This window comes from Mesoplodon densirostris, chromosome 15 (genome assembly GCF_025265405.1).
Source record: "Mesoplodon densirostris isolate mMesDen1 chromosome 15, mMesDen1 primary haplotype, whole genome shotgun sequence".
Taxonomy (NCBI): Eukaryota; Metazoa; Chordata; class Mammalia; order Artiodactyla; family Ziphiidae; genus Mesoplodon; species Mesoplodon densirostris.
In genome coordinates this window covers 17,622,265-17,648,290 of record NC_082675.1, presented here as the reverse complement: position 1 = coordinate 17,648,290, position 26,026 = coordinate 17,622,265, and the positions used below count along the sequence as shown (strand labels likewise).

The following is a 26,026-nucleotide window of genomic DNA, read 5'->3' as shown; positions in this document are numbered from 1 at the left end:
GTGGGGCGCGCAGCCAGAAGATGCAACAGCATGAACCAAAGGAACCCATCAACCAGACAACTAAACCCAGGGAATGAAATCCTCCTCCGTTCTCCTATTAAGCTTCTGTAAATGATGATCATTGGGTCAGCACTGAACGATTAGCAGCCAAGCGCCTGCCTGGGCAGTTTTCATTGACTCTCAGTGAGCTAGGAACTGTTAGTATCCCCATTGTACGGATGAGGAAACTGAGACTCAGAGAGGTGAAGCAATTTGTCCAAGGTCACTCAGCTGATAAATAACAGAGCCAGGACTCCAACACTCGATACATTGCCATATGCCCTTCATCACATACCAAAAATATCCATGCAGTTTTATTTAACATTTACGAAGACAGCTTACTACGTTGCAGACACTTCTAATTGCTTTACAAATAGTAACTTTTTTCCTTTTTTTTTTTTCTTTCTTGGCCATGCCACACAGCTTGTAGCATCTTAGTTCCCGGACCAGGATTGAACCTGGTTCCTCAGCAGTGAGAGCTTAGAGTCCTAAACACTGGACCACCAGGAAATTCCCTACAAATAGTAACATTTAATATAAGCCTCACAACCTGTGAGATGGGTGTTAGCAAGACCCCCATGGTACAGAAAAGGAAACGGAGGCCTTTTTATGGAGAAGTGAGCTTCAGTTCCTTGTCTGTAATAGAGATGTATTAAGACGGATTTGAACTATTGCTTATGAGGTTTAACTGAATGCAGCAACAACTGAGTAAAGAGTCAGCCGTTGTCAAACTTTTGGGCTCGCTCAGGTTTCTGTGCACATCATGTTAACCTGGGTCACATCCGGGGCTTCCCACAGTGGGCGTGTGCTGGCAGGACGTGTGCTGTCCGCTGGCACCGGAGTGGGCATGGCTGGGGGGAGATATGGAGTCAGATGTGAACTCCCAGTGCCCCCAGTCCTGGCAGGATCACCCTAGCCGAGTCCTCTTGAACCCCTGGGGGGTTCAGTTTCTTCATCTGATAAATGGTGCTCCTGATGCCCACATGTCAGGGCGCTTGTGAAATGATGCATATGAAGCAGTTGTGCAGGGCCTGGTATACAGCTGGTGCTCAATGTGTTCCTTCCTCACTGCCCCAGGCAGAACTCAGTCCCACTTTGACAAGGATGAAATGAGAAGGCATAGATGCACTGCTGGCTTTGTCTCTGGGGTCAAAAACCCAAAGGGCTCCTGGGGCCAGGCAGGTACCAGGATTGAAGGAGGCTCTCCTGGGAATATTCTGACCTTCCACAAAGAAACTGCCTTCCTAGTCTCACTGCAGTATGTTGAAAACACGAAGAAAAGCTCTTTTTTTTAAAAGGAATACACAGAATTTTACAATTTTGTTGGCAGAATTTTATATCCAAAGGGAAAAATCCTAAAAAGCAGTTAGAGTTTAGAAAGATCAGTGGCATTCCTACTATCAGCAACCTTAGAAAATATAATAAAATCAGAGACAGCAAAAAACTTAGTTCAGGCATCCAACCCTTGGCCACATCAGAGGGAGCCTTCCAAACTGGATATCCAACTGACTGTGCACAAGACCCTTGAAGGCGTTCCATAATTTTCAGGGTCAAATTCAAATCCCTCAGTGGCATAATGTCTCATATACACACAGCCTGCTCTGGGTCAAGCCACCAGGACATTGCCGATGATTGGCAGTGTCCCCTCCTTCTCCTCCTCTACCGGGATCCTCCCAACCCCAACCCTTCCATCGAGGTTCAGTGTCATCCCAGGATGTGCCCCCCCAACCTGTAGCCCCAGGCTCCCTCTGGGCACTGACCACTCTATATCATCACTGGTGATTTACTGGTCCATCTTGCCCACTAGACTATCAGTTCTGTAGGAGCAGGAATGAAGTAAAATATTTCCTTCTACATTTAACCCTAGTAACAGAAAAAGCATCAGCCCACGATAAAGCTCAAATAACCAATGGTCACAGGGTTGGCGAGGCAACAGGGATTGGTGGGGACTGAGGCAAAGTGGAAAATATATCCACCCACTCTCCCCATCTAGCCAAGGGGGCAGTCATCTCTCAGCTCCTGACAGGCAGTCTGATTTTTCAAAAGAAGCTAGAAATCAAGATTTTTCTGTGACATGTCCCCAGTTTCTCAATGTGGCAACCAGTTCTATTTTTTTAAACCAGAAATAGGACCTGGAGGCCAGAAAACAGGTCCTTGGCTTATCCCTAGTTGTAACCTCTGATCCAGAAAGAACGGAAAAAAAAAAAAAAAAAAAAAAGAATCAAGAACCAAAACAGCACACCAATGTGATTCCAAAATAGAGATTTATTTATTAAGGATTATTTAGTTTCCACATAAAAATCACCAATTGTTCCTCACTGGGTTTTTAACACATATCAGTTCTTTGGGGGTTGCTCTGTTCGCCCCAACACTTTCAAAAATACAGCTCTTTTTAGCGCCAGGAAGGACAGTTAAGGCAGCAAGGCGTGTTCTTGGGTTCATCCTCTCCCCCTTGAAAGAATACACATGGTAGGTAGTTTCTTAGGTTGGAAAAGCTGTCCCTGAAGAAGATAATTATGGAGAAGAATGCAAATACAGTCATCTATGGTCAATTATTTGTGCCTGATAGCTTTAAAATAACCCTCCCCTTGGTCATCAAAGGCTTGCTGGTTGGTTTCAGCTATAAAAACACTGTCTAGCAAGACAGTAAGAAAGGGCAGGCTCTAATGGCAGTGCTGTGAAGCTGGGCTGTGCAAACCACGGAGAACACACACCAGTTTGCTTTAAAAAAAATCCCACAACAGGGGCCCTGTATAATTTCAGATCAAACCCCCTCATGGTCCTTAAAATACCCCAAACGTCATTCAGCCAGATCCTCAGAAGGACACATGCCTATTTTTAAAGTGAGGAGTCTGACACCAGTTCCCCCAGAGTCATGCTCCACATGGGGTGGTGGTGGGAAACCAAAAAAACCCTAGGACTTGATTTATTAGAAACATTAATCAATTTTTATCACACTGAAATGAAGGCATAAAGTCAGTCTGTGCTGTCATGAGATTCGGAAGCGACATCGTTATTTATTGCTCCACGAGGATAGACCCCAGAAGTGACTTTTCAAAGAGGAGGGCCGGCCCCCTGCAGACCCTGGTCCGTCTCTGGGCTGCTCTGGGGCGCGCCTCAGGCTGGGGGTGGCCGGCAGGCTGGATTCACAGTGATTCAGGGTTGCCTGTTCCTGCGGCGGGCTGTGGTCAGGGGCATGCAGCCCGGGGTGCCCGCTGAGGGTCTGGCCTACACCTTGTAGTTGAGCTCGGCGTTCATCTTGGTGTACATCTCGTAGATGACATCGATGGTGGCCGTGTAGTTGACCAGGAAGAGGCGGATCTTCTCCAGGCATTCCTCTTCCGTTACGTTCTGGCCCTTGGAGAGTGCTTTGAGGAGGTCGGACTTATAGGGGGCCGCGTACAGTGCTGCCTTGAGACGGGTGAGAGGGGGGTGCGCAGTGTTAGCGGAGGGGGAGACCCTGAGCCACCGGGCCAGGCCCGTCGGGGTTCTGGGAGGGGACTCCCCAGAGGTCCGTGCTGGGCAGGGATCTGTGCTATTCGTGGTGCTGGACGGGAAAGGCCAAGGGGGATGTGTGTCCCCTTCTACCCCGGTGAGAGACAGCAGGAAGCTTTGGGGACAGACAGACCTGGGTTCAAATTCCAGCTTGTGCCGCTGACTAGCGGTGAGCCTCGAGCAAGTTACTTAGCCTCTCTGAGCCTCAGTTTCCTTATCTGTAAAATGGGGATAATAATGACACCCACCCAATCAGGCTGCTTCCCCCGGGGCTCCCTGCCCTGGAGAAAGTGAACAGCTTCTTCCTGAGACCCCACCTTTCTGAGCCGGGCAGAGGATGGCTGATCTGTGCTGTTCCTCTTTTGTCCTTCAGGGGGTGATACTTCCCTAAATTTCAGGGCTTCCCTGACAACTTGAAAAATCCAGAGAACCGGACATACACAGAATTTCAGAGCCAGAAGGAAAAGGATGCAACCGGATAAAAAGCTTAGGCTACAAGCCTTTTGAGAAGGTGAGGAAATTACAAATAATGTTATCATTAGGAATCAAAATAGAAATAGCTTCAATTTGCTGAGTGTAAACCACATGCCAAGCATTTTATACAGAGTAACACGGTGACTCTTCACAATGAGACTGTGAGGCAGGGACTATTTTATACCCATCTGCAAGATGAGGATACTGAGGCTCAGGAGGTAGAATCCCACCTGCCCATTTTTCTTACTGTGTGACCTCTAGCAAGATCCTAAACATCTCTGGGCGTCAGTTTCCTCATCTGTGAAATGGAGGCAAGGACAGTACCTCTCGGTGCATTTGTGACGATCACCCTCCACCGGCGGCCCACCAGGCCAGGCATCCAGGACACATGGTTATTACTGAGGTGGTGGTCGTGAGGCCTTCACGGGGGAGTGGGGGGGGCAACGGTCTGCCGGGGATGGTGGGGGACAGGGCTCTTGCGGCGCCCACCCAGGACGAGCACTGTCCCCAGCCCTGCCAGGGCAGATGGCCCAGATGTGGCCCTATTTCCTGCCTGGATCCAGCAGATTCCCGACCCAGCCTACCCTCGACCTGTGCCACGTGGGACAGAGACCAGCCCTCAGATGCTGGTTCTCACAGGAGTGAGGAAGAGCGGGTGGTGGGAGCTTCAGGAGGAAGGTCAGCCACGACAGTGTACAGGGCACCCCAAGGGCTCGCCACACGTCCCCAGTGGCGCTCTCCCAAAGCCGGGCTGCTGCTGAAGGCCAGTGGTCATCGTCACCCCAACACAAGTCACCAAGAGCCTCGTGGGCCAGTGTTCTTTCAGCAGACGCCTCCGTGGGCACAGGGGCCCTTCCTCCCCTCCCCACCCCAGTGTGAGGGTCCCAGCTGAATCCGAGGGGCCAGTGAGGCCAGCCCACCATCACCCTGACGGCCTCAGTCTCTGCCCTGCTTCCTCCCACGGCCTCCCAACCAGGCCCCTCATCAGAACCACCACGGAGCATCTAGGAAAATGCCCGCCATGCGGCAGGGGTCCCTCGGAGCACCAGCCTCACCCCAGATGGACAGGGGAGCGCTTCCTGAGCCGGGGTGGGAGGGGGGCGGGGCCCGCAGCCACAGGGTGCGGGGCAGAGGGCGGGCCCCGCAAGCCAGTGGTCCTTCCGGGCCTGCGGGGCGGCTCACCTGGAAGATCTTCTGCACGATCCAGCCGTGGTACTTCTTGAGGGCCATCTCGTAGGCCTTGGTGGCGTTGACGCGGACGAGGCTGGGGTGGTTCTCATCGCGCTCGCCGTCGCAGATGCTCTGGAGGAACACCTGGATGAAGCGCAGGCCTCTGCAGCCGGAAGGGAGACTGTGCTTCAGGGCCCTGCATGCCCCCCTCGGCACCACCCACCAGCGCCGCACGCGGAGACTCGGATGCGCTCTGTATTAACCTCCTACAGTGAGCCGGGGGCATGGACACCCCAAAGGGGGTGATGATTCCTCTGCTGTCATGTGTCTACAACAGCTTCCGTGTAACGTGACTCCCCGGCTCACGTCACATGTCCCAAGTACCTTGTCTATACCAGGCCTGGGGCCAGTCCCTGTTGGGCTGTAAGGTCTATGAGGGCAGGGTCTGGGCCTGTCTTGCCTATTTGCCACATGGCCATCAGTGCTTGAGGAATGAAGCCAGTCAGTGCAGGGTTGAAGCTACAGCTCTGGTCCTCAAAGGGCTCAGGGACCATAGACCAGGGACATGCTGAGAACACAGGCGAGTTTGACCCTGTGGGTTCCCCGCCTCCATCACTGCCTGAGCCACGGTCTGCATCCTCCAGTGGCCACTTGAGCCCTTCCTCTGGGGTAGGATGATGCTTCAAGAGCCAGAAGAAGGGTGTGGGTCACAGCAGGGTGACCAAGCTGAAAATCAGATCAGTACTAGCCCTTTAATCCACATCATTTCATCTGCTCCCCTCAGCCCTGTGAGACTAAGTTCAGCATGATCTGCCCACTTTACAGAAGGGAACACAGAGGTACCCCAAAAGCTCAATCAAAGGCCGGGATGTGAACCCAGCCTGTCTCACTCCCCAGCTGGGGTCCTCTGCTCCCTGCCTGCAGGGTGGTAGGATTCAGGTTGGGGGGTTCTTAGGGGCAAGAGTTCTGGGCCCGAGGACTAAAGGAATAAAAGTTAAGCTTTATCACCTATGAGGCGAAGGGAAATCCTCCATGCTTGGATCACAACCCTCAACCATTGGGGATCAGCCTGGGGTGTGGAAGCGAGCTCGGGGTCCAGTCCCAGCCCTGCCCTGGCTGACCACCTCTCCTGAGCCCCTGCCTCTCCCAGCCCAAATGATCCCCCTCTAACCAGCAGCTGGGACGATTCCTTCTCAAGCCCCATCTTACCCTGTTGCCAATGGGCTTCACGCCCCTCAGTGGCTCCCTAGCACCCCTGAGGAGGCTGGAACTCATCCGTGTCCAATCCCATCTCATCTTTCCCTGCTCCTGCCTTGCATCCCGGGCCCTGGCTAGACCGGATCTTCCTGGAGGGGCAGATATGCTGTGCCTCTCCTGCCCTCCCAAGGCCTCTGCAAGGCCTCTTCCTCTTGGAACCCTCCTGTTCAGTCTTGGAGACCCTGCTTGGCGATCCTCCTCCGGGAAGCCCTCTCTGATTTCTCTCTGCTCCAGGGTCTGATATCCAGCTGTCAGGATCTGCCCACCAGCCTGACCCCTTGCCCAGGCTGTGATACCCTAAGAGGGACCACACCTCTCCAAGCATCATCCCATGCACCCGGCACCATGCACAGCACACAGTAGGTGCTTATTATGTGCTCGATTTGTTGACATCCACTGGCATGTGCTCTCCCAGTCACCTGGCTCTGCCCACGTCTGATCTGGACACAAACAATCTAACTGATCTGAATGTCACTCTCTGGCTTGCTCTTCCTGAGAAACCTACGGAACCTGCCAATGGATAGACCCAGGGGCATTCCTTATTCCAGGTCTGTGAGTCTCTTGTTGACAGACAAGAGTAGGTAGCTCAGTGGGGACGAGTCACAAAATAGGCCATAAGGTTGTTAATTATAGTCCACTTACCCCCTGATGCCCACACAGGCCACACCCTCCAGGGAGCAGATTCTTCCTGCTCTGTTTCACCAAAGAAGTGCATGGGGGTGGGGGTGGGGTAGCTTCAGGGAATGGAGAGAGAGACAGGGGAAGAGCCCCTTTCCTGGCTTCTGACTCCAGGCCCCAGAGAAAGGGCAACATTGGGAACATCTGTGGGGCAGAGAATGGGTCCCTGGCTTCACAGCTGTTGCCAGGGACTGTGGAGTTTGCACAGCTAAAGGAGAATTCTGGAGCTGGTAGAGAGCAGCGTGATCTCAGCAAGCAAGCTGCCTCGGCTCTCTGAGCCTCAATGGCTTCATCTGTAAGATGGAACAATTGTATGCGGCTCCAAATATGTGCTATGAGGACAATATGTATCATGGTTACAAGCACCGTCAACTCTGGGGTAAGACTGTCTGAGTTCATATCCCATATCGGGGTACCCTGCCCCCAGGCCACAGGACGAATTTGTGCAAATTAGAGTTCTTTGTCCTCAAAATGCTGTATTTCTGTCAAGAAGCTCTCATAATATACAAATCTACCATGTGTGTGATGTGACCAGCCCTAGACGGAACATCTTTGTGCAGTGTACAACCTGAACAACTGTGCTCAGCCACTCAGTCCCAGCACTGCCCCTGTGCCCTGGGCATGTGATTTGGCCTCCAGAAGCCCCAGCGGCCTCCTCTGGGAGATGGGGATAACCACACCTAACTCACAGCACATGAAATGCGATTGGGTGTCTAAACAGCTTAGCACAACAGCCAGAGTACCCACCGGCTTGCTATGCCTCTGGTGGGGCTGGAACAAGCAAGGAAGCCTCACCATCAGGCTGGCCTTGGCCCTCCAGGGTGCTTTTTCTCTGTCACTAACTAGCTTTGCACAAGAAGAGCGCCTATGTGAAAGACAGGAAGTGCCCGTCCTGCCCCATCAGAGGAGACACCGTGGGGCAGTGGCGGGGTTGGCCGTCCCTCCTCTGCAGAGCAGGCCTCCAGGCCCACCAGCCACACACACCCAGCCACCCAAGCCCATCACCTCTTCAGCCACATCAGCGCCAGCGTGGCCCCCACTTTGGGCCACTCCGCTCCATACATTTCCTTCTCCACCTCCAGGATGTTCTGCAGGGTCCGGAACTTGGCCGGGTTGGTGTCATACACAGCTTTGATTTTCTGAAACGGAGCACACAGGGTCTCCCCCTTAGGAAGGCTGCCTCCATAGACGGCTGCCCGCGTGCTGGGTGGAGGAGCACCCCGCCAGAGCCTTGCTCTCCTGCCCCCCAGCACCAGGACCTGCAGTGGGGCTTGTCAGCGGGGCTTGTCATAACAATAACCATGACTGTTCGCATTTACAGGACTTGCGAAGTACTTTCTGGGCACAGCCTCATTTGATCCTCACGGCAACCCTGATGCTGCTGTCAGAATTCCAATTTGCAGATGAGGAAACTGAGGCTCAGAGAGGGGAAATGACGTGCTCAAGGTCACACAGCTGGTGCAGGTGTGAGCGGGTTCCAGCACTGGTCAGGCCCCAGAGTCCACATTCTCCAACCACTACTGACAGCGCCTCAAACCCCAAGCATCTGAAGTTTCGCTTTGGTGGACAAATGGAAATAGGTTCTTAGAATTCTGAGATGTCCAGGAAGAAGGCTCCTGAGTTGGAGCCAGGCAGTTTGGATGTGAATTCCACCTCTGCCACTTCCGTGCTATGAGCCCCTCGACAGCTCTGAGCCTCAGCTTCCTCGTCTATAAAATGGGGATAATGACACAGAACCAGCCTCAGAGTGGATCCTCATGGGGGGGAGGGTCAGTGGCTAGGGGATGCCATCTGGAACTCTCAGGACTGGGGAAGGGAAGGGCAGGGTCAGTGCACCTGTGGACCTTGGAGTTTATTTTTTGTTTGGTAGAGTGACTACAAGAACCAGTAGGTTCCTTCTCAGGTCAACCCTCCAGACTGTGGTCCTAGCTTGGCTATGACTGGATGGCATGACCGCAAAGAGAACCAAGAACCTGGAGCTCCAAGTCAGAGAAGCTGGGGCCCAGGCCCATTTCCACATCTCCTTCCTGTTCCTCGGCCTGGGGAACTTGCGGCAGGGAGCAGGGCACTGGTGACGGGACGGGATCTGGGTACCTGATCTGGGTACCAGGGCTGCAGGGCCAAGTACGTACTGTGATGTTGCCACTTATGTCCACCTTGATGGGAGTAAACACTGCGGAGCCGAGGCAATCTGGGGACAAAACAAGAAGAGAGATTTAGATTCCCAACGAGGGTGATATTCAGGACCGCCATGGGCCATGGGGACCGGAGGGGAGGTCACTTGGTGTGTTTAAGGAAAGGCAGAGCTGTTTGTTAAGTGTTAAAATGGTTCATGGGCAATCTGGAGTTCTGGGCTCTGAGTGAGACCAGTTTCTTACTGCAGGACTTGTCAGAGCCTTTAAAATACACCTGGACTAGGACTTCCCTGGTGGTCCAGTGGTTAAGACTCCACAGTCCCAATGCAGGGAGCCCGGGTTTGATCCCTGGTCGGGGAACTAGATCCCGTATGCTGCAACTAAGAACCCACATGCCGCAACTAAAAGAGGCCGCATGCCGCAACTAAGACCTGGTGCAGCCAAATAAATAAATAAATACTAAAAAAAAAAAATACAACTGGACTATCTAGGGGGCAAACCGTTTTGTCCACAGCACCCTCTCTTCCTAAGACAAAATGTTCTATATTTGCACTGTCTAACGTGGGCCACATGTGGCTATTGAGCACTTGAAATGTGGTGAGTGTGATCGAGGAACTGAATTTGTAATTTGATTTAACTTTCATTCATTTAAATTTAAATAGCCACATGTGGCCAGTGGCTACCAAATTGGACAGCACAGTGTAGAGTATCTTGCAGAACTAATACTCTAAGAAACCATCTTGGCTGACAAGGCGGAGGCCACTAATGAACCAGCTGGCCAGGAGGCAGCTCGAGGAATCTTACGAGCTGGAAGAAGAGCTCGTTCACCAGCTTCTTCTTTTTTTTTTTTTTTTTTAAATTTTTATTGGCGTATAGCTGCTTTACAATGTTGTGTTAGTTTCTACTGTACAGCAAAGTGAATCAGCTATACATATACACATATCCCCTCTTTTTCGGATTTCCTTCCCATTTAGGTCACCACAGAGCACTGAGTAGAGTTCCCTGTGCTATACAGGAGGTTCTCATTAGTTATCTATTTTATACATAGTACCCATAGTGTATATATGTCAATTCCAATCTCCCAATTCATCCTACCCGCCTCATTCACCAGCTTCTAAGAAGGAAGTGAGCTGGCGACCCAGAGGCCCCACCGTTCTGAGACTCTGCATAAGAGCCCAGGAGAACCCACCAGGAGTGGGACTATGGTCACTTAACAGAGCTCAATGAACTGGGGCTCCATACCCGCTCTGCGCACACTGGCAGTGTGGGCTTGGTCATGTCCCTTCTGCTCTGAGCCTCAGCTTTCCCACCTAGCAAATGGGCTAACAGAACCGATCAGAGCTGCTCTGAGGATGACGTGAAACAACCCACTTCCAAGACACATATTTTGTTCACCTCTGGAATCGGAATGTTCTTAATTGGAGGCGTTTTTCCTGTCTTGGTGGTTCATAAAACAACAGACCATTTTAAAATAGGCGGCACCTTTGAGTTGATGAAATGTGGACCTAGAAACTGGCAGTGCCTGGAACTCAGGACTCCATGGGAAATGTGAGCTGACTGTGGACTGTCTCTCCTCCTTTCCCTCCTCTGTGATCCCACAGCAGTCTGTCACAGGGACCAGAGACAGCCCACAGGTCAGAGCTCCCTGCTAAGGGCTGGGCACGGAGGAAACACATGGGGAAGGGCCAGTTCTCTCCTGAGCAGACTCAACAAGGACTTCACCTCAGAGCCTGAAGACAGCTGTGCTTCCTCAACATGTCTCATTGTCCTCGATACAGAGCCCAGGGGGCAAAGGTGCCCAAGCAGGCCACAAGTGGGTACCAAACCCACGGCGGGGAAACACTGGCGCCAGCTTCCCCTTGTCCGCTGGCCAGGCTGGGGCCTCGGTGCGCGTGCCAACTGACCGCATAGGGGCGGAGGACTGGGGGAGGGACACCTGTGGGCTGAATTCCACCCAAGGTGACCCAGCACACCTGGCCGGCCATCTGGAACGTTCTAATCGCAGCTGTTACAAAAAAGGTGCATTGGGGAAACAGCATTGGACGTTATAAATGAAATACCCCAAAACCCAATGGAAAGAAGGTCAGGTAGATATCCAGACACCCTGGGTTTGAATCCAGTTGAGCAAGTCTCCTGTGCCTCAGTTTCCTCACATGTCAAATGGGGCAGCAGTGGTTACCTGTTTCATAGGGTTGACGTGGGGATTAAAATGCACGCACTGAACGCATTTAGCAGAGTGGCCAGCACAGGAACCCTCAGTACATGAACTGTGACCATCTTTATGACTTTGTAGCATGACCAGGGCCAGGGTCCACGGTCCAGCAAATGTCACCCAGGTTCGGAAGGCACCAGGTCCTTCAGGACCTCCGCTGAGTGGGAACACTGGGCCTGTGCCCCCTGCCACCTCTACTCTCCTATGTCCCGACTGAGGCCCTCATGGGGCCCGGGGTGGCTGCCCTGCCCTGCTGCAGGCTCCCGGGCACAGAATCCTCGGGCCGAGATGTGAGCCCACTGCTCTCAGCTACCGGCCTCTCTCTCACGCCTGTGGGAGCACATCTCCCACCACAGGGCTAGGCTGGACCTCCCCCGTGGTGGCCACAGGAGCTGCTCCGAGGTGCTGGGTGGGGGGATGCAGGCTGCCTGTCCCACCTGATCCTGGGCGCTCTGGACTCCCAGGTGGACCTGCCAAGGGCATTAATAAGGTAATGATTCCACCCACCCTTTCATCTTCCCTGATGTATCGCTGACCTCATCCTGCAAGGCCAATCTGGGAGGCTGTACAATTTGCTAGCCCTGCAACGTGTTCTCTCCTGGGACATTTACCACCGACTCCCCCAAAGGACAAGGCATTCCAGACTTAAAGTAAGAGTGCAGGGAATTCCTGGCGGTCCAGTGGTTAGGACTCAGCGCTTTCCCTGCTCAGGGTAAGGGTTCAATCCCTGGTCGGGGAACAAAGATCCCGCAAGCCAAGCAGCGTGGCCAAAAAACAAATAAATAAAAAGAAATCTCCTTTAAAAAAAAATAATAATGTAAGACAGCCAGGACTCTCCACCACTGGAGACTCTTCCCCTCCTGACTGTGCAACCAAGGGTCACCAATTCCGAGCCTCACAGGAGCCGGGCAGGTGCCACGGATGGGCAGCATAGGGACTGGCAAAACCCTCCCAAAGGGGGACTTCCCTGATGGTGCAGTGGTTAAGAATCCACCTGCCAATGCAGGGGACACGGGTTCGAACCCTGGCCTGGGAAGATCCCAGATGCTGCAGAGCAGCTAAGTCCGTGCACCACAACTACTGAGGCTGCACTCTAGAGCCCACACGCCACAACTACTAAAGCCAGCGCACCTAGAGCCCGTGCTGTGCAACAAGAGAAGCCACCACAATGAGAAGCCCACGCACCGCAACGAAGAGTAGCCCCCGCTCGCCGCAACTAGAGAAAGCCCGCGGGCAGCAACGAAGACCTAGCGCAGTCAAAAAACAAACAAACAAACACAATTCCAAAGGGATAGCCAATGGCTTCACCTCCACATCTTTCAAAATGTATGTTGTCCAAAGACATGAGGTGGATTGATGGATGGATGGAGAGGTGGATAGACAAGTATGGTCAGGTATTAATGGTAGGCTCTAGGTGGCAGATTCATGAATATTCACCATAAAATTCTTTCAATTTTGCTATACATTTTATTTTTATTTATTTATTTTTTTATGGGTATACTATTTTATTAACATTTACATTTCACCAAGAGTTCGCTAGCCATTTGTTCAGAGTTTTAAAGACAAAACAGGCAAACAGCTTTAAGGCTGCGATGTATTTAACACTGCACCATATATTCACCAACTAGACAATCGAAGGGGTATGACTATACCCTTAGGAGCACCAAGTATAGGAACAAGCCCTGGAATTGGAAGACAAACCTGCCAAGCCATTCAGGACTGAACAGAGGTCTTTGGTTGCTGAAAGAATCTCCCCTTGACTTCAGACTTGAGACAAACCGAGGGAGTCTGTCAGTATACACAAACCACTGCCTTCAGTAACAGGATGGACTGGCCAGAACCAATTCAGATCGTGGGGGCCAGTCTGAAGTGAGCAGGGTTGGCTGGAGGCGGGAAATGTCGCAGCTAAAGGCCAGCACCGGCAGATGACAGCAGCCATCTTCTAAAAATCGCTGATTTCTACACAAGTTCCTAAGATGCTTTTCCCAAACAGGGTTGCTGTATGTTTTAAATTTTTCATATATAAAGTTGGAAAAGAATGTCAGACTTGGGACTTCCCTGGTGGTCCAGCAGTTAAGACTCGGCGCTTCCACTGCAGGGGCACGGGTTCAATCCCTGGTGGGGGAACTAAAATCCCACATGCCGTGCGGCACAGCCAAAAAAAAAAAAAAAAAAGAACAAGAATGTCAGACACTTTTTTCTGCTCATAAAAGTCATACTTCTTCCTTCCACTTTTTCTCCAAGTCCACTGCACTGCTACCGTGATTGTGGTTCCACGTGTAACTCTGTTTTCCACCCATCCCTGCCATGGGCTTGAGCTCAGAGAAGGCAGAGACCAGGGGGCCTCAGTCCGCCTCTGTGCCCCCAGCCCCTGGCACGGAGCTGGACCCCAGCATGAACGAGGGGGCAGATAATAGGAAACGTGAATCTAGAGGCACATTTCCTGCCAGGTTCTTTTTCTAGCCACTTTCTTATAGTGAAGATTGACCCAATGCACCGGGTCTAAGGACCCACGCGACTAACATGGCAGAGGCTATGGGAAGGGGCTTTGGCCTCAGTTTCCCCGCCTGGAAAGGGACCACCCCTGTAGAGTTGCTGTGATGGGGCAGGCGCCATATGTGCCAAGTGAGGGCCCTGAGCCTGGCCGTGATTTGATTCCCACCACCGGCTGATGTTCGAGTAAAGCCATCCCACGTTGGAGATGCGGAAGCAGGGCTTGGTGACAGATCATCATCAACCACGCGTGGGTGGCTTCCTAGCTTTTCCCAGTGACTCAGGTCACTGGGCATGCATTTTAGACATGCACAGAATGTTATTCAGCTGCCCTGGCTCTAGAAACGGCTCTTGTGTGGTTCTGAGTGCCCGCCCCACCCCGCGATGGCGGGGAGAAAGGCTTTTTGTTTCGCCTTCTCCCGACAGCATGTCACTCGGGTCATGAGGCCGCCGTGGTCGGCAGGAGCCGGGCCCCAAGGCAGCTGTTCTTGTGCGTCGTGGCTACCACGCAGGGACAGAGCTTCTGCTCTACTGTAGGGTAGGATGTGGGGTCTGGATGGACTTCTGGAGCCAATCGTAGAGCAGAAGCAAGAGAGGGGAGAGTCGAGGGCTGGGAGATGGACCCCAGCAGAGGGAGGTGGTGAGGCCGACCGACCTCAGAATCCACTTCCTCGCTGCATGGGGCCGGGGCGAGGGGGCGACTGCCGGCAGGAAAGGCATCACTGTGTACACGTAGATGGGCACACAGGAGTCGGGCTGGCAGCATCTGGGGGTGGGCCGCCTGTGATTAGGGCAGGAGCACGGTTGTGCTCCAGAGCCCCGGTCCTGGGTTCGGCTCTCAGCTCTGGTGTCTGGACAAGTGCCTGAACCACGCTGGGCTCAGGCCCCTCCCTTTCCAGAGCCCTGAAGTGCGGGGCAAACAGGAGGCGCTCCAGGTAAGCTGAAGCCAGCTTCAACACGCCTCATGGAAGGCCCTGGGCTTATGTTTGCTTTGGCGCAGCCCGAGGCCGCCAGGCCCAGAAGAGCCAAGTGACTGGCCCAGGGTCACACAGCAAGAGTCAGGCACACAGACACAATTAGCCAAGGCTGGTGCCACCACTCCCTCTAGCCTTTCTTTCTAGGACATTTCTACCTGTGTGTGTGAACTCAACAAAAGCGAAAGGACTCTGACGGGAAAACCCTGAAATGATTTTAACCCCCAAGCACACCGTGGCCTAAGCCTTGAAACTCAAACTGGCCGCTGCTCTGGATACAACGCGACATGCTTCTGGAGGGTTATCCAGCTTTACCTTTCCTACAGAATGCAGGCCTGCCTCAAAATTATTACCTTTCTTGTTTTACCTGTTTTGCAGTTAACCCGAACTTGTTTTTCATTGTTGTCAGCCAACAGGCTCTTTAGAATGACACCCAGAACCTGCCAGAAGGGAAGGGCAGGGGGCGGGGTGGTCAGGTGCTTTTCTCATTCATCAAAGGAAGTTGTCTCAAAAACAAAAGAAAAATCAGATACAATTTCACCATCTCACTTCATGGAACCAACTCTAATGGGCACGGATTCCAAACACAGTCAAGCCTTGGTTACCTGGAACATGTTGGCAAATGGCCCCTTCTATTTAGAAGACTTTTCTAACCATGTTACTCAACCCAAAAGGCATAAGGAAAAGACCAATAAGTCTGATTACAAAACCCAGAAACCTTCTATATGGGATGGGATTGGGGTGGGGGGAAATCCCATCACCAATCCAAGCCAAAGAGCAAACTGATTGGGGGAGGGGATGACTTGTGTAACAAATATCATAGACCAAAGACTATCATCCCTAATATGTAAAGAGCTCGAACAAATCAGTAAGAAGAAAACAACCACCACCTTACAGAAAAATGGATAATTAAAAGAAGAAAGGAAAAGACATTTAATCTCAATAATAAAAAGAAAATAAAGCAGTGAAATATTTTCCATCTACCAAATTTTATGAATGTACTTTCACATTCAGCCATTCTGGATGGAACGTCTCAAAATGTAACTCAAACGTCCCTGCTTTTGTACAGCAAGCCATTTGCAGTTTTCTAAACAGGGCCATCATCAAGAACAGGAATTACGATAAAGGTGTGACCCAGTGATGTCACAGGCCCCCTCAACTCTTCTCTAAATGGCTCTACATGGTATGTTTTCAGGGATTTAGGACAGCTTTGTGTAGTTTTTTTAAAAACTCCTCTTGTTTTCTCTGCAGTGCTTTGATTCTGCTAGATACTTGGAAAACAAATAGCCAACTTTGTCACCATTGCCTGCAAAATAAGAGGAAACAGGCACCAAGCAAGCATTCTGTGCATGACCTCTGTGACAGTTCTGCCTGGGTCTCTGTCATAGTTCAGATGGTTGAGATTGCCCAGACAGCAGAATTCCCCGTAAGCCAGCAGTCACCATATGCCACACAGAATCACATTCACTTCCTCTTTTTCTGGCCTCAGTGTAGTTGGAAAGCACCTGCCATCATGCTCTGAGCAAGCCTCCAGCACATATCTGGAAATTTCCATCCAAGCTGCCCCTCAATGCCTACCTCTTCAGACAACCATATCTTCCAACAGGTGATGTTCCCAACATCAGGCAAGAGGGTGAGAGAATCGCCCCCGCCCTGGCCCCGCCCTCTCATTTCATCTCAGGAATAATTTTCCTTCAAGAACAAAAAGCATTCCATTTTTAAGACGCACAGCTTCACTTTCAGCCTGTGTGATTCAGTGTGGGAATACCAGACCCAACCCATAAATATTTATTTGAAAAAGGAAGAAGAGGGTACCTGTGTCATGACTCTAGGAGCCTGGTTTGGGGAGGTTCTATTTCAAATTCAATTTTTTTTTCAATAGCTAGATAATAAGGTTTCGTTGTTAAACACATGGGGCAGATTAACTTCACAGATCCTGGGTTACAAGGATCATAATGGGAGGCACTCAAATTACAGCTGATGGAGATGAATCATTTATTAATCCAGAGTGTGTGTGTGTGTGTGTGTGTGTGTGTGTGTGTGTCTGTGTGTAGATGGCTCAGTCTGCAATAAGGCCTATTTTGAAGCATAAGAGCCCTGAGAATGCCCACCTTCCTAAAACTAGTTCCCATTCTAAATTCCACTATCCTAATATCTAAGAGAAAAGAATGTTTACAAAATGATGCTTTTAAAAATCACCCCCATGGTGGCTTCCCTGGTGGCGCAGTGGTTGAGAGTCCGCCTGCCGATGCAGGGGACACAGGTTCGTATCCCGGTCCGGGAAGATCCCACATGCCGCAGAGCGGCTGGGCCTGAGCCATGGCCGCTGAGCCTGCATGTCCGGAGCCTGTGCTCTGTGGCGGGAGAGGCCACAACAGTGAGAGGTCTGCGTACCGCAAAAAAAAAAAAAAAAAAAAAATCACCCCCATGACATGCCAACTCTCTTTATCCAAAATTGACCCCTTTGGCAAAAACCAGCCTTCAATCGGGAATGCAGATGGGAAAATGATTTCTCTTACTTGCCGTGTGGCCTGGGAGAATTTAGTTAAACTCTCTGAGCCGCAGTTTCTGCATTTGTAAAATGAGGCTAATAACAGGTCTCACCTCATAGTTTCTGGCTAAATTTTTTAAAAAGTATTCTTTATGATTATAACTATTATTAAACATCATATCATCATTCTTTAGAGAAGAAATCCAGAAAAGAGTGATTCCAATGATTAAGAAATCAAAAGAGAAAGAGAGGAAGGGAGGGAGGAGAGAGAGGTAGGGAAAGAAGGTGTTATCAGTTGATGTATACGGGTAAAATTAACAGGAGCCCTTCAGTTATAAATAAGGACCATGTATTCCTGACCATTAATGTCTGAGATCTCAGAAGGGAGTGGAGAAAGGAACTCGGGGGAACAGCAGTGCAGAAAAGGAATCATTTCTGAGCCAGGGGAAGTGTGAGCTGACTGCGGAACTGCGGGGACAGAAAGCAGAGGTCTTACAGGACCCTGGAGAGGGCCAATCCGTTGTAATGACTTTTTTAAAAAATTTATTTATTTATTCATTTAATTTTTGGTTGCATTGGGTCTTCGCTGCTGCACGTGGGCTTTCTCTAGTTGCAGTGAGCAGGGGCTACTCTTTGTTGCAGGGCGCAGTCTTCTCATTGTGGTGGCTTCTCTTGTTGCAGAGCACAGGCTCTAGGCACGCGGGCTTCAGTAGTTGTGGCTCACGGGCTCTAGAGCGCAGGCTCAGTAGTTGTGGTGCACAGGCTTAGTTGCTCCGCGGCATGTGGGAATCTTCCCGGACCAGGGCTCGAACCCATGTCCCCTGCATTGGCAGGCGGATTCTTAACCACTGTGCCACCAGGGAAGCCCCCGTTTTAATGACTTCTAAAAGCTCAGATACAGTTAACACTGTAACAATTTTTAAAAAAAACCTGTTACAAGTAACTCTGTAAGAATGTAACACAAGGAGTTAACATCCATCCAGGCCATTTTAAAACTGAAACAATGCAACCTACATTTCCATTCTAATAAGCTCATTGAAATAAGCACACTGCCAGATGGGAACTTACTTCCTATCATTTCTCCTCCCCGACAAACAGCTCAAAAAGGCCCTTGCTGCTCTGGAAGACCTGTGGCAGGGCTGGCCCCCTACAAAGCCCTTACTAGCTGTGTGACCTGGTTAAATCCCTCCACCACTCTGAACCTTGGTCTCCTCTTCTGTAAAATGACACCAATTCCTCCTAATTCATAAGGTCATGATAAGGGCTGGAAATGAGATATCGGCTAGTTCGATGCTTGGCACATGGGAGTCACTCAAAACAGGGGTTATGCTAGCTATGATGGGGTCACGCATTATACTTTACAAAGCCCTTTGGCACGCATTCTTTTCATTCCCTTTCAAGTCCCATGTTGGCTGGGCACCTACGCTCTGCCAGGCACATTGCTGGGGCCTGGGAGGCGATTCACAATGGGGCACTGTTCCTCCAAGAAGCCCTATGTGACAGACACCCCACAGATGAGGAATGAAACGGGGGCTGGATGAGCCAGCAGGTGACAGAGTGGACGTTCGGGTCTTTTCCCTCTTTCTTCTCCATCCTCTTCCCTCCAGGAGCAGAGGCCAGACCTCAGTCCCTGACCTCAGGGCCGGACTTTTCTGAACCCAGAGGATCAAGAGGATTTCAACCTTATCACTGGGGGAACAGAGCAGGTGGGCACCTTTTGTCCATGCTCTGCACTGGCCTTTGGATGTTATAAGTGAGAATTGCTTCAGTAGCCAGGCAGCTCAGCTGGCCCCAAGCCCTGGCAGCTGGTCACCAAGAGCCAGAGGCAGCTTGTTTTTGCAAGAACCTTGTTTCCCAAGGGCTGTGTGGCAAGAAGTGCAGATTCTAAAGGACTGAGGATGTCTGTCCCACCTGTGCAAAAAGATGGGAGTGATTCTGGGCATTGGGTGCCAACATCATCTGGGGGAGGCCGCCTCCATCGGCCCTCCTGGGAGGCCCGCCTTCCCCCTTGTACAGTTGGGGCTGCAGGCTCAGAGAGGGGAAGCACTAGGGCATGGACACACAGCTGGGGCACCATGGAAGCAGCACTCAAGCTCAGGCTGGCTGCTTGATGCCAATATCCATCTATCTAGAGACTTCGATTCATGGACTTCAGTGGACAATAGACCCAGGTTCAAAGCAACTTCTTCCCTCTAAGCCTCTAAAGCAGCCAGCTCATGGGCTGTTACACAGACAGACGGGATAAGACAACAGGGCCAGCGGCAGCCCTCTATACAGGTGTTAACTTGGCTCTAACTTGGGCCAGGTGAGCTCATGAGTCTGTCTCACCAGCACGCAGTAGGTACTCCTCAAGGCTAATGAATCCTCATTCACTACTTGCAAACACACTTCCAATGGATGAGAGGAGTCTGCAGGCCGGTTCACACTTGCAAAACCCATTGCTGAAAGTGACTTATCCACTGCCCTCCGCAAAGTACATTGTTTCCTCCTCCTAGAAGCGGTCTACTTCCGGTTCCTACAGCATCCAGCTCTCAACAGACACTCAACCAAAATGATAACTAACCTGCTATTGGACGAGGGTTAACACAGTTTCTTGTTTCTCTTTCTTGGGATATTCTATACAAAACCAAAAATAAACATATATTTGTATCAACTTAAAAAACAAAAACCAAAAAAATTGTGGTCCCAAGTCCTGAAAGGTGCTTGTTGCAATGGTAGGAACAACTACTTAGAGGCCAAGGGGCTGTGGGTGGGGCTGGTCCCCAGGCGGTTAACTCAATGTCCCAATTAAAGGAAAAACTGAGCTGTCTGGGGCCTCCCCACTGGATGACTTCCATGCCCCAGCTATCAAATCTGCGTTCAAATAGGCAAGAGATATGGTCCCAGCTTGGCAAGATGACTATGAGGCACCCGGCTCCAAGGAAACCTGCATAGCTGGTCTGGGGTTCCCAGCGTCTTGGATAAGCCACAGTGGAGCCAGCAGAGCTCCTGGACTTCGGTGGCCAAACAGGCTGGCTCCACTGACCAGATAGGAAGCCAGGAAAGCAGGCAGGCACAATAGCAAAAGCACTGCATAAGGAGTCCAGAGGCCTGAGTTCTAGTCTGGCTCTGTGGTCAATTGCTGGCTGTGTGACCTTGGGCAAGTCACCTAACCTTTCTGGCCTTTGTTTCTTTGGCTGTAAAACAAGATAATTCTGTGCCTCTGGGCCTGCCATTCCCCCACCCCCACCCCCCCGCCAAATAGAACTAGCATTGAACCAAAGTGATGCAAAACCACTCTTTCTGGGGCTACTCTAGGACTGTTTCATGAGTGTCAGATATCTGTAAGGCTCAATTCTATGGACATCCATTTAATTAAGCTAAGAAGCCTGAAAGAAGTAAAATCACCCCCGGAATCTGGATCTCAAGAACCAAGAGGTAGAAATCATTACTTTCAGCTCCTGCATCTCTGGTTGCTCCCTAAACAGTGAGAGCAAACAGGTGTCACCTCATGCATCAATTCTAATGGACCTCGGAGTGGCTGAGGCTGTGTTTAGACTTAAAAGGGAAAAAACCAGTATCATGATTGATTATTAATGTCTGCCATGGGTACAGGATATGAGTTATGTATCTTAATTGGATTCTGTATTTTAACTTAGAAAGAGAGAAGAAAGCAAAACACTTTTAGAAGAACCCAGAAGAATGGGAATGGAACCAAAAGCATTCACTCGACAAACATCACTAGCTCACCAAGTGCACTGAAATAACTCAAAGTGTCAGAATGGGGTAGATTCCATGGGAGTCAGCAAAGATTTTCCAGATGAGGTGACCCCTAAGCTGATTCCTTAAGGATAAGTGGAACCCAGCCAGGTGAAAGGAAGGTGGTGGGCCAGAGAGGAGTGGTACCCCAGGCAGAGAAACTGACGCGGGTAAAGTGCCAGAGGCAGATGATGGCATGGTACCCTCTGTGGGGCTGCAAGCCGTTCAGAAAGGTTACAGCACAGATATCAAGGCAGCGTAACAGGGAGCCACTGAGGCTTCTAGGCAGGGAGTGACAAGACTAAATGATTAAGCCTCTCCCTCCCCCTCCCTCCACTCCCCCCCCCATCCTCCAATTGCAAATGCTCTAGAACAGCTGCATAATTGACCATAAAAGATTAGAGAGCAGGGCCTCACAGTCAGCTGCAAACTGATCAGTCAGAGGTGAGATCCAATTACTGGGTCAAGGTAGAGAAAGAAGATGCACAAAGGGCTGACCTCTAAGTGGACATAGCATAGACCTATACAGCTCGGGAGACTCAGGCTGGAGATATGGAAGAGTTAGTCCAGGATGCAGATGTTCTGAGCTACATCTGACCTGCAGCCCGAAGAATCAACATTCGTCAAGCCCAACCAATTCTGTCCCAAACCACCACCGATGATGGTTTAAGAAATGGAGTTGTGCTAACAGGTTAAAAGCCTTCACACCCTTCGACCCAGCAATTTCCCTTCTTTTTTTTTTTTTTTTTTTTTTTTTTTTGCGGTATGCGGGCCTCTCACTGTTGTGGCCTCCCCCGTTGCGGAGCACAGGCTCCGGACGCGCAGGCTCCGGACGCGCAGGCTCAGCGGCCATGGCTCACGGGCCCAGCCGCTCCGCGGCATATGGGATCCTCCCAGACCGGGGCACGAACCCGTATCCCCTGCATCGGCAGGCGGACTCTCAACCACTTGCGCCACCAGGGAGGCCCAATTTCCCTTCTAAAAATTAGAAATAACCAAAGAAGTATGCAAAGAAATATATACAAGAATGTTCACTGTAGCACAGTTTACGAGAGCAAAAAAACAAAAAGGAAGCAATGTAAATGTCCAACAGCAGGGGATTGGTTAAATAAATTATGTCCACATTCAAACAATGAAGTTCTAGGCAGCTATGAAAAATGCTGATTGATGGGTAAAGGTGGTTATGCTATATTGTTGGGTGTAAAAAAGCAGCTTATACATTTCCCCTTAAACATAGATAAAGATATAAATGGGTCTGGAATGAAAATACTCTGAAATGTCAGCATTGATTCTCTCTCAAATAACAATAACAACAACAACAAACTCTGCCTCAGAAGGTTGTGAGAGGATTAAGTGAATTAGTCTACACAGAATGCTTAGCACACAGTAAATGCTCAATAAATGGCAGGGAGATTTTTAATTTATCATTTCTTCTTGCTCAATTTTCCTTGGAGAAACAGATCTTCCTTGCAGAATTAAAATACTTTTTAAAAACACAGCTTTCAGCCCTCTGCCCTATTTATACCAAGAGCGGTAGCTCTCAAACAAGGGTAACTCGGTCTCCCTGCAGATATTTTTGGTTGTTACAACTTGGGGAGATGGGGTGCTACTGGCATCTGGGAGAGAGAGGCCAGAGATGCCACTAAATGTCTTACAAAGCACAGGACAGACCCCCCACACCCCAAAGAATGGCCCAGCCCCAAATGTCAGCAGTATCACGGTGGAGAAACCCTGATTTGGAGGAAACCGGCACCGAATGCCTTTCAGACTTCTTGTGTCCATAATCCCAGGCCTGCTCCATTCCAGAAACACACCACCCAGATCATCCAGGGGACCAGACGTTCCCAAGAGCTAGACAAAGCCCGTGTGTCAGAGCTGACGGCGGATCTCCATCGACCCTTGAGTGCCAGAGAAAAGCCACTGGTGGGGGCATCCTCCTAAACCTTAAACCCTCAGGAGGAACTCTCCCCCAGGAAGAGCCTCATGCTTCAAAATGGATCATCATGTTTTTTTGAATAGTGCTAAGAATTATCCTCTGTGGGCCAACCCACTGAGGCCTCTGTATAAATGGTGCTTCTGTCAACAGATGTGACGGCCCACAGCAGCCGGCTCGCAGCAAAGACAAGGGTCTTTTGAAATCAGGGAAAGGAGGAGGGGGTGCTCTCCAGCAGGGGCACCACATCACCGCCAGCTCCAGCCGCCACCACCCCCCTTTCCTCTAAAACCGGCACGATAATCGCATCAAAGGAAGGAGCCCCCAAATGCAGAACTGATGGGCAACCTTGCTGAAGATGAGGGAGGAAAGGGCCACAGAGCTTAACTCAGGGTCTCTCCACCTTGAGATCCAGCTAACATTTGGGGTTGCATCAGTTCTTTGTGGTGAGGGCTGTGTGTGCACTGGAGGATGTTTTGCCCACTAGGTGCCAGTAGCATCTCCCCGTGCCCCTCACCATCCCGCCCGCCCCCCGCCCCCAGGTTGTGACAACCAAAAATGTCTCTAGATATTGCCAGATGTCCCCTGAGGAGGCGAAACCACCCTCAGTTGAGAACGACTAGCTTAAACAGATTCTGAATCCTTGTTCAGGGCAAATGCTCATAGAACCAAGGAGGGGGGAAAAACCTGTCACAAAAATCAACAACTCCTCAATGCTCAAACCAGATAGCTCCCAAGCTCCTGCCTGGAGAGTCAGTGTTATCTCAACACTGAGATACAGAAAATAAGAATGTTTTATACATTTAACAAGTTCTGACTGAGCACCTACTGTGTGCCAGGCACTGTTCTGGGTACCAGGGATGTAACAGTGGATGTAAAAGAGCCAGGTCTGAGAATCGTACAAACCAGCCAATGGCACTCAAATACCACTCATTAATCAATCATCCACTCTATGAAGGAACCAAAACTGAATCCAGGAACTTGTATAACAACCACACACCTCCCCCTGCCAACAGCTAAGATCTATTTGGCACTTAAGGCCTCAGAACTTTACACACACCACCTCATTTACTCTTTGCCGCTAGCCTAGGAGATCAGCACGCCCATTTCACAGACGGGGATGCTGAGGCTCAAGAGGTGGAGGAGGAGAGCGGGCACACGACTCCACGTAGTCACAACCACCCCAGAGCCCACGGCACTTCAGGGACTACTGCCCACCGTGAGCTCTGGTCACCCACTGGGGGGAAAGGGAGTGACTGCCCCGGGTGCCACTTCCCTTCAGTCCAAGTCAGTGTCAAGGTTCTGTCAGTTTGCGGGTTTCAGCTAGACTCTGCCCGCCGGACTGCTCTCTTCCTGCAAGGCCACCAAATGAAACAGCAGGGCGGGGCGCTGGGCAAGCCCACATAGAAGAGGAAAAAGCAGAGCTCAGGTTGCACCCTTTACTCAGGACCAGCAAAGCAAAGGGCAGGGGCCGATGGTACTGTCTTCTGTTTCCCATTTTCCATCCAGGGTGTGGGCTGGGCTGAGGGGTGGGAGAAAGGAAGGTCTGCAACCAGCTCAGTGCTCCTATGACCTCCCAGGGCATGACATATGGAGGAGGGGTCTTTTCCTTTTGGACCCCATCCCAAGCACTCCATGTCTGATGTCACCCCACATAGCAGCCCCCCTGTCCTGACCCCTGTCCTAAATGGAGGGAAAGCTTTAGGTGGTTCTCCCTAGGAAGGGGCCCCAGAGTTTTGCGACTCCCTCCAAAAGGCCCCTCCTCACCCTGCCAGGCTTCCTGCCCTTGGAGTGGGGGTGGTGGGTGGTGTCTCTGATCTGGAATGAGGGAATTCTAAGGAAAGAAGTGTTCACAAGGTCCCATGAGGAAGAGGCTGGGAGAATTTACAGAAAAGGGGGTTTATGAAATGGGGGGGATTCATTTTAAGGGGAGGGAGTTGAGAGCCACTCTGAAAGGGAAGAGGGGGATGACAGGGTGAGAGATGTTTTCGGGGAGATGGAGGATTGGGGATTTGGAAGAGTAGGGGTGTTTGTGGGGAGATGGCAGACTGGGGTGCACAAGGGGGCGGAGAACTGCGAGCATCTGAAGGACATGTTGGCATGTGAGGTGTCTGGGGAGACAGAAGGTTGGGAGAGTCTGAGGGAGATGGAGGATTTGGGGATGTCTGGGAAGAGATGAAGGATGTGGGGATGTCTGGGAAGAGATGAAGGATGTGACATGTTCGGGGGAAAGAGGATTTGGGAGCGGGCCGGGATAGGGAAAATTTGGGGTGCTTGGAGAAAAAGGGGATCTCGGGTGCGTGGGGAATTAGGATTTGCGGTGTCTAGTTGAGGGATGGTTGGGGGTGCTCGGGAGAAGGAGGATGCGGGTGCGCTCTGGGTCAGGGCTGCGGGCCATCTCCCCTCTTCACCCCGGCTCACCGAAGAAGGGCGGCAGGTGGGACACCGCCTCCAGGAAGGGCCCCGTCTCGATCTGCTTGTCCGCGGGCAGCGGCTTCAGCAGGTGCTCCGCCAGCAGCGCCATTTCGGGGTCGAGGCCCTTGGTGATGCCCCAGCCGGCGCCGCGGGCGTCCACGCCGCCCCCCGGGCCGCCGCCGTCAGCTCCGGGGCCGTCACTGCCGCCCGCCGCAGGCTCGAGGGACGCCAGCGTCGCCACTTCCGCCCGCGCCGCGCCCGCGTACACGAGCGCTCAGCGCCGCCCGCCGGCAGAGCGCCTAAGCTGCCGGACGCCCCGCCCCGCCCGTCCGCCCGTCCGCCCGCGCCCAATCGTCGCCCACGGCCGCGGGCCTCCGCGTCACCATTGGCCGAGGGGCGGGGCTAGCGCGCCCGGCGCGAAAGCGCTCCGACTCGTGGATCTAGGTACGCCCAGGTGAGCCGCTCCCAGGTGACACGTCCTCAGGTGTGTTACCTGCCGCCCCCGGCAAGGCACCCCCCACA

The 26,026-nt window shown here is 51.5% G+C and overlaps 1 protein-coding gene across 1 annotated transcript; it reads right to left on the bottom strand.

The window, feature by feature from the left end:
* Positions 1 to 2,286: 2,286 nt before the first annotated feature.
* Positions 2,287 to 25,739, bottom strand: GLTP (glycolipid transfer protein). The gene is made up of 5 exons (XM_060118740.1): positions 25,511 to 25,739; positions 9,246 to 9,304; positions 8,119 to 8,252; positions 5,191 to 5,341; positions 2,287 to 3,450 (listed from the first exon to the last, which is right to left on the bottom strand). The coding sequence occupies exons 1-5, from the start codon at positions 25,611 to 25,613 to the stop codon at positions 3,268 to 3,270; spliced, it is 630 nt and encodes a 209-aa protein (XP_059974723.1). The 5' UTR covers positions 25,614 to 25,739; the 3' UTR covers positions 2,287 to 3,267.
* Between the last annotated feature and the right edge of the window lie 287 nt (positions 25,740 to 26,026).